Consider the following 9,230-nt stretch of genomic DNA (forward strand, 5'->3'; position numbering starts at 1 on the left):
ACTTGTAGTGATTCTCCTGTTTTCAGCTTCCCAAGAGCTGGCATTACAGGTGTGCACCACCATGCCGCCATCTCAGCGTGCCCTGGGGATGGGGGTGGGGGCGAGGCCAGGACCAGTACAACACGCAGGGCATCGAACCCTGGCTACTGCATCTGCCTAAACGGGCACTTTAGTCAGCTGCGCTATTTGGCCAGCCCTAAAATGCTACTTTTTTAAAAGATTTAAAAAAAAAAATTTTTTTTTTTAATTTAGACTGGGTGTGGTGACACACACCTATAACTCCAGCACTTGGGAGGCTGAAAACAAGAGAATCACTACAGGTCTGATCTGTGTAGTGAGACCCTGTAGATCCTGCAATAAATACCAAAAAAAGTCAGCCTATACTTTCCTATATATGTAACAATCAGATAACCTAAATGCAAAGGGAGATAAACAGAAAATAAAATAAAAACTCTGTTACTTTATGGTCAGTTTAAGATTTAAACCAAATTCACATTTCAATATTTTATCCCCCCTAAAACAAAAACATTTTCTACTACATATAATATTCAGATAGCATCTAAGTTTCTAAAACAGAAGTAGGAGAGCGGGCCAAATAGCTCAGCAGATTAAAGGGCCTGCAAGCACAGGGGCCAGGGTTAGATCCCCAGGCCAGCCATGCCAGCCCCGCCCCGGGGCACGCTGAGGGGCAACTGAGACTGGGCGTGGTAGCACACGCCTGTAATCCCAGCTCTTGGGAGGCTGTAAACAGGCAGATCAATACAAGTCCGACCTAGCAGTGAGACCCTCAACACTCTGTAGACCCTTCCCAAAAATTAAAAAAAAAATAGAAGTAGGAAGACAAATATTCCCTCACATACTAAATGTGCCTCTCTGACCCACCTCAATAGTTGTGAGGGTATACAGCACAGCTTCCCAGAGAGCGGGGCAGACACTGGGGTCACTGTCATCAATGCTCAGCAGAACAGAGGGGCTCACTTTGGAAGCTTCCTCTTTCATCAACTGTGGAATGCGCTGGCACAACGCAGAAACTAACTCAAAATATGCTGAGCGGATCTGAAAGAAGAAACAGAAAGCTTGAGTTAAATGCAAACCTAGTAAAGGTTAAGATTTATTTATGGTAGTGGCAGACAACATCATTCCTAATGACCTTCTCATTGATACAACTAAAAGAGCTATAAAATAGTCTTTGAAATCTTAAGAATAGTGAAATGGCTGAAAAGATATTAGGATCAACCAGTAGGAATGACCAAGGACATGCCCAGGCAGAATGGCACACACCTGTAATCCTAGCACTCAGGAAGCTGAGACAGGAGGACTGTGGAGAGGTGAGGCCAATCTGGGCTACAAAGTAAGTTTTAGGCCAACCTGAATAGCACAGGGAAGCCTTGTCTCAAAAGACACCAAAAAATTAAAAAATAAGTATTATTCAGTCTAAAGTTTTAGTTATAACAGCATGAATGGATTGCAACAAGCAGATAGATAAAAGAGAAAACCCATGAAATGAAGAGATCATCCACAAAGCAACATAGAGACAAAAAAAACAAAAAACATCAAAAACAGCATAGGATAGAATAAGAGGATTTAAAATAATTTAATTTTAACCCCAACAGAGAGAACAAAGCAAAGAAAATAACTGGAGAAAACAGCTTTGAATTTCAGAGTCAATCCATAGAATCAACTCCAACAAATCTCAAGGGTACACATTGACACACAAAAGGCAATCCACAACAAGAGGTGTAGGAGTGTGTATGGTTTGTGCCTAGAGGTCCCCCAACAAAGCCTCATGTAATCATGGGGGGCAGGCTTTTCAAAAGATTCTGGATCTAGAGTTTGTGATTGATTCATGATCCAATGCCAGGATTCAGGTAAGCACTACACCTGCCATAGGGCAGGTAGCCTGCGTACATTATAAGGGACACAAACAGCTTTGTTCCCTCAATTTTTCCCTCATTGCTTTTGCTGTCTTCAGTCACATGAACCATTTGTCCTCTGGGATGCCCTTGTCCAGCCCCTCTGCCTGGGAGCCAGTCGATGGCTGACTGAAACATCTATAAAATGTGAGCTTCCTACCTTTAATTGTCCACAGGGTATTTGGCCTCAAGAAAAGTAAGAAAGCAACAAGAAAAGTGAACTATGACCGAGTACAACTACAAAAGCACAGTAAATCTTTGAAAAGTCGCCAGAAGTAAAAGGTAAACTACCATCCAAGGAAGGCCCATGAGACTGTCAATAAATCCTTTGTAGGAGCAGGACACAGCAAAAATTTAAATCAAAGGACACAAAACATACAATATAGTTACATAACTATCAATATGTAATTATATTGTATGTAGTAAAAACACCAAGGATGATAGTATCTTATAAAAACAAAAGAAAGTAAAAAATCTGACACAAAGATAAACAAGAGAAGCACTGTGAGTCCAGAGAGATCCTGTACCAAATACGTAAAAAAATTAAAAAAAAATTAAAAAAAGATTTAGAGAGGTTGGGGCAATGGCTCAGTAGAATAATTGGCCTGAGTCAATCCCCAGTTCCACAAAAAAAAAAAAACCTGTAGACTGTAGACCCTTCTGTAAAATACAAAAAAAAAATCAAAAAAAAAAAAAAAAAAAAAGATTTAGAATAAAGAAAGTGTTTTGTGAGATTAAAAAAATACATGTTTAGTCCTGCACAATACTATATTTATGTATAAAGCAATATAAAATCAAAGCCAACAGACTTTCAAGTGACACCACACTTAAAAAAGCAGAAAATTTTTGAGCTTGTGTATTAAAGCTGAAAAACTATGTTCACATAAACATGTCAGAAGAAACAACCAAGAAAATTCTAGCCTTCACTCACGATACAAATACTAAGAAAACAAAGAACAGAAAGAAAATGCTTAAATGTTAAAAATATATATATATATCTACCATAAACATCATGCTAAGGTTAAGGTACAAAATAAAACTGCTATTACCACTCGTTCTCAAAGAGCACTAGAGTACCTACTTAATACAAAACACACAAAAAAAAAAAAAAAAAAAAAACAAGGGAAAAGACCTGGAATGGAACCCAAATGACTACTATTGCAACAATATATCTAGCTATAAATACATTTCATTAAACATTTATTTATTTATTTATTTTGTGTGTGTGTGTCCAGCTCAGCCCACCAGGGGGCGGGACTGGCTGGCATGTGGTGCTGGGGGATCGAACCGCGGTCCCTGTGCTTTGCCAAGCTTGTTCCAAGTAAGTGCTTTAGACCACTGAGCCATCTCACCAGCCCTCTATAAATACATTTTAAAAGACTTGAAGTCAAAGTATTAGAACAGGCACCTATGATTTATCAAACACAAAATTAACATAAAAAGTACAGCATTCCTATACACGAGTAGAAGCAAAATAGAAATGTAAATAAAAAGACCATTTCACAGTAGCAGTAAAGACCTTACAGGGACTGGGGCTTAGCTCAGTAGAATAAGCGCCTGCAGGGAAGTGCAGGGTCCCAAGTTCAATTCCCGGTAAGGACCCTACAGGGACATTCACTGTGGAGACTATTATAAACATTACTCTAGGATGCAAAGGATACAAAGCAGCAAAAAGAATGCTAAAAATGTACTTTCCCAAAAGAAAAAAAAAATTTTTTTTTAAATGCCAGGGAGATGGCTCAGTAGGATAAGCGCTTGACTGGCAAACACCAGGATCTGAGTTCAATCCCTGGTTCCACCAAAAGAAAAAAAAAAAAAAAAATTAAAAATGTATTTTCCTAGCTGAGGTCAAACAATATGATGGATGTTTTCCTTTCTTATTTTAGTCTCATTGTATAGCAAGTATCCTTTTCTTAAGACTATTTACCACATTTTTCAAAACTCTACCACATTTTTCAAGCTTCTCAGGCTGGTGAGATAACTCAGCGGTCTGAAGCACCTTAGGTGAGCTTAGGCAAACCACAGAGACTTCGGCTCCGTCCCACTCCAGCACCACATGCCACGCCAGTCCCGCTCCCAGGGTGGGTTGAGCCAGCCAAAAAAAAAAAAAAATTCTTACAGTCTTGGTTGGTGGTGATTTCGGGTGTGGGGGGGGTTATTATGTTCTTGTGCTGTTGTTCCACCTCTGGCCTAACAAGTTATCCATCATTCTTCCGAGCCCTTTGCTTGGGTCCTCTTCTCAATGTGCAAAGACACTACTCAGTACAAGTCTAACATTTAGAACCACACAAGGAAAGGGGAGAGCACGAATGCTTAATGGGCCATGCTGAGAAAATGCGGGAGACGGGCTTCATTCAAGCATGAGCTCCCAGGGCTTCTGGCCATGAGGTGAACGTTTGTTTTCATTTGGTTTTTGTGTGTGTGTGTGTGGTACTGGGGACTAAATTCAGGACCCGCGCTTGCTCTCTCCCCAGGCCCAAGGTGAATATTAATGACTCAAAATACATATGTTAAGATGTCTTTACAAACACATAAAAAAACAGGGTTATGTATTGATCCACTACCAACTTGAGCCAGCCTAAAAAAAATCCTTCTCAACTTTGGGGAGCCTGCTGGTTTAGCTCAGTTGTTTATTTTTATTTTATTTTTTTTATTTTTTATTTTTTTAGCTCAGTTGTTTAAGCACCTGCTCAGGCAAACACAGTCAGGCGTAGGTACCATGGTTCGATCCCCAGCTCCACCTGCCTTACAAGGCCCGCCCTTAAGGCAGCTTGAGTCAGCTAAAAAAATAAAAAATCCTATTGAACCACTGCCAAAAAAAAAAAAAGTATTGATGCACTGAAAACCTGTTGAAGTCAGAGGCTCACAGAAACCTGTATCTCCCCTAGAAGCAACATTTCTATATTCACTAATTCAGTGTTTATGCTTAAGTTATAGAACATAACTACTATGAATGAGGAAAACACAAACTATATGCACTAGAAATATTAGAATAATCACCCACTAGGAAAAAGAGAAAAAAACACATTAAATAAATTAAGAGTCTTGCATACGCCAACAACTTTAAGTGCCATGAACAAAGGAATATAATTGAACTGTGAACCTGATACCCAAACTAAACAAAAAAATGAAAACATGAGTCAGGGGTGTGACCTACTGGTAGCTATATGGTCAGCCTATGAAGCCCTGGGTTTAAATCTCAGCATAAAGAGAAAAAGGAAGAGGGAAGAGGAAGCAGAGAAGATGAGGAAAGGAAGAGACAGAATAATAATCAAGTAAGAAGAAAATTCAGTTGTGAATGATCTATTTCAAGAATGTGCTTACAAAATTATAGACATGAACAATAAACATAATCTAGTAAGATCAAGGGGACACATTAGAAAAATGTTTTGAGATAGTTTAAGAATAAAAGTAGATTAAGATACCTGTGGTACACTGTGTTTTCCATACTTCCAAAATTTATTCTGTGATAACAGAGATTTAAATTTCTCCTCTAAAGAGTCAAGTTCATTATCAGGTAAAAGGCAAAGCAATTTCTTTAGTGCCAATAAGGAACAAGTTACAACTCGATAGAATTTAGCTTCTCTTTCTTCCTCCGGAACAGTTCTTCATTTGAAAAGAAAATAAATAAAAGGATTAAGAATAAGTCAAAACGATGGTGAATATTTAATTAAAAAAAATAGTATTCACTAATTCAGTCTTTATGTTGAAGTTACAGAAATCAACCACCAGGCATGAGGTAGTAAAAAATTCTAGTAAAAGTACAGTGCCATTAATCTCCCTCAAAACACCCCCACTCATTTGGAACACGACACCATTCTTGCCACTTTCTGAAGCTCTTTTGGAAGACTTCTTCCATGAGCATCTTTATGAGATACAATCAGAATCGAGTGCGACTGGTGCGCACCATCCAACAGAAAGGCAGGCTCATGCAGTGTTCGTCACTGGCACCACTCAACTTCTAACTCCTCCCCAAAGTCAAAATGACCAAGAGGGGTAAACATTAGGAATAAATCCAAGACACCTCGGCAACCGCAGCAGCACAGCTACCGACACTCACGAAGGGAGACTTCTGAACTGCTTCAGAAGTGCCAAGGACAGGATAAGTGTATCTGAGATACGTTTCTCAGATTCAGACATTCTCTGAGGGAGAATTTTTTTTTTTGAGGGAGAATATTTTAAGTGGAGTTAATGGAAATATCTTTTTACTAGAATAAATTTTTTAAACACCGTATTTTTCAATCAAACATCATCCTTTAAATGTTGTAATCATTAAACATCTACCACTTACTTTATTTCCATCTTCTACTCCCTGTGTCAAACCCCCTCAAAAAACACACAGAATTTTAACCACATATTTTACTGTTAATATGAGATGAAATTAGAGGAAAAATCATGTCTTGAAATAAGAAACCAAGTGCATATCCTCAGAAGTAAGTATATCAAGACATCTCTGAATACTTTCCTTTATGGATTCTTTTTATTTTATTTATTTATTTATTTATTTATTTATTTTTGCCAAACCGGGGATTGAACTCAGGCCCTTGTGCTTGCCAGGGAAGCGCTTATTCCACTGAGCCATCTCCCCAGCTCCCTCCCTTATGGATTCTTAACAGTTTAATTAGAAAATAATAACAAACATATATTTTACTACTCTTTCAACAGAACTACCTAGCAGGGGATGGTAGCACATGCCTCTAACCTCAATACTTAGAAGACTGAGGCAAAAGATTGCCATACGTTTAAGGCTGGCTTGCACTACACAGTGAGTTCAAAGCCTGCCTGAATTACATAAGGAGACCTTATCTCAAACAAAAACAAAAAGAAAAAACTACTTATATATTCTCTGACTATTCCCCACCATACTTTCAAACAGTCCCTGCTATTGCTGTCAAAAGGTAAATGTGGGAAAAATCTAAAAATCTCTCAAATAGAACCAATGAGCAGCTCCAAGAAAATCTGAAGTAAAAATGTCAGTAAGAGCACTTATCAGAGCACCTAACATACACTGTACTCTTACATTGTTATTTTCAACTCTATATTTACAATTTGTTCTTTACAGAGAATCATATCGAAATAACATCTGGGTAACTACAGTGAAACAAATCCTTAACATGATTTACTCAGAAACAACGCAACTCACTGTGGGTCACTAAGTGTGTCAGGTGTTTCTTTTAGAAGATGATCCTGAAGCACCTAGAGAAAAAAAAAAAAAAAAGCCTCTGGATTTTGTCAATGGTGAACAGCATAGTTAAATAAAATTCATTTTTAAGAAACCCCATAGCCAGCTGTGATCCCAACATTTGGGAGACTAAGGCAGGAGGACCGCTACAAGTCTGAGGCTAGCCTGGGCTACAGAGTGAGTTCAAATTTAGCCTGAACTGCATAGTGAGGCATTATCTCAACCAAACAAAATGAGAAAAAGTCACCATAAAACAAATCTTAATAGTAAAATCAAGTAGCAAAACTGAAAGGCCTGAATTTTACCCATTTTTTTTCCATTGGACTATTGCTAGGCTAAGATAGACAAAGATTTTCTTTCCCACATATGCAGGTCCTCTCAAAAGAAAATTTTCACCAAATTTTCGCTAAGTACTTTCAGGCACTGATTTATTTATTTATTTTTTATGTTTTCTTTTTATGTTTACCAAGACAAGGTCTTGGTATATAGTTCAGGCTGGCCTTGAACTCACTATGTTGCCTACGCTGGCCCTGATAGCCATTAATTTCTTTATTCAAATGCAGCCCACAGTGCAGTGAAATACTACAACTTGTAAATCTGACAAAGAAATTAGGTTTGTTTTCCTCTCCTTCTCTCTGTGAGCCTTCCTGACAATATGTGACGCGTTCTGCTCAGAGGAACCTCTAAGGTTTATAAACACTGGAAAGTGCCTGCTTCTACGCAGGACTGCCACAGTGGAATGCGCTGCTCCAGTATCAGCTTTATTCACAACAGCAGTATTTAATATTTACTGAGCTTTTTCCACCTGCCAGTTATTGCTTTTACCACATTTTGTGTATAAACTAAATTAATCCTCATAACCATTCAGTGAAGTATCAAGTTAATTCCTGCTTTCTAGATGAGGAAATGGAAGATGGAAAACTTGCCCAAGGTCACACACCTGAACTGTGGCAAGACCCAGTGGTATAAAAAAGTCAATAGAAGTTTTCAAGACTCAGATGTCAGGTTGGGTCTGAAAAGGCAGTAGCCTCAACCTCAGCCCTCAACCTTTGGCACCTGGTGTGTTTTCCAGGTAGAGACCATAGAAATTAAATTAGAGAACACTCAGAGCCACAGTAGAAGTCTCCACACACTGAGATTATAAAAGTCTGTGCTGACTATGGTGCATGAGTACAGAACAAAACAATTTTCTTTTTTCTCTGCAATACACCTACAGTGATAGGAAAGAACTATCACAGTGGGGCTGGGGAGATAGCTCAGTGACACAAGCACCTGCCTGGCAAGCAAAAGGTCCTGAGTTCGATCCCCAGTAATGAATGCCGTGCCAGCCCCAAAACCAGACATGGTGGAACATGCCTGTAATCCCAGAGCTAGAGAGGCTAAGATAGCAGGATCACTATGAATCTGAACTGCATAGCAAGACTCTGTATCAACAAAAACAAAAAAAAACTACCATTGAAATGTGGAAAGAAAAAAAAATGGATTCAAGCACTTACGCTTGTAATTTCATCCTTACAAAATGCTATGGCTTCAGGTTGCTTGCTTGGAGGGAAGGCTGCTTCAAAAGCATCTTTTGCAGCGCATGCAGCTGGGGTGTACGTATCACACTGCGCCATGAGCCAATATCCCATTAAACTCTTTAAATACGGAGCCAAGTGTTTCTTTACTTTAAGGATAAGTTTTTCAAAAGCTTGCTGAGTGGCTTCTCGAACCCGGCGATCATGATCCTATCAAAAATATAAATAAAATTATACAAATAAAGATGTTTTTAGATGTACAACAAAGATCTATAATTAAGAGTTCACCTAGGGCCGGCCTGGCCTGATAGCTCAGAGGATTAAAGTGCCTGCTTAGACAGATGCAGGGATCAGGTGTTCAATCCCTGGCCTGCCATGCCGGCCCTGCCCACTGGTCTGACTGAGTCAGTGACAAAGACTGGGCATGATGGCGCGCACCTGTAATCTCAGCGCTTGGGAGGCTGAAAAACAAGAGAATCACTACGAGTCCGATCTATGTAGTGAGACCCTATAGACCCTATACTAGATGCAAAAAAAAAAAAAAGTTCACCCAAGTATGAAGCTAACCTAAACTCAATTTTTTTAATGCAGTTTTTCTTTTTTTTTACATTTATTTAT

At 38.9% G+C, this 9,230-nt stretch overlaps 1 protein-coding gene across 1 annotated transcript in view; it reads right to left on the reverse strand.

Annotated features, from left to right (window-relative positions):
* Positions 1 to 9,230, reverse strand: part of Ltn1 (listerin E3 ubiquitin protein ligase 1) — a 62,998-nt gene that overhangs the window by 43,837 nt on the left and 9,931 nt on the right. Inside the window, exons 4-7 of the mRNA XM_023706565.1 lie at positions 8,592 to 8,822; positions 7,057 to 7,109; positions 5,339 to 5,519; positions 883 to 1,056 (exon numbers count right to left, since the gene is read on the reverse strand). Of these exons, the coding sequence (XP_023562333.1) occupies positions 883 to 1,056; positions 5,339 to 5,519; positions 7,057 to 7,109; positions 8,592 to 8,822 (639 nt within the window). The remainder of the gene's footprint in view (positions 1 to 882; positions 1,057 to 5,338; positions 5,520 to 7,056; positions 7,110 to 8,591; positions 8,823 to 9,230) is intronic.

The sequence above is a fragment of the Octodon degus genome, unplaced genomic scaffold (genome assembly GCF_000260255.1).
Source record: "Octodon degus isolate 3935 unplaced genomic scaffold, OctDeg1.0 scaffold00264, whole genome shotgun sequence".
Classification (NCBI taxonomy): domain Eukaryota; kingdom Metazoa; phylum Chordata; class Mammalia; order Rodentia; family Octodontidae; genus Octodon; species Octodon degus.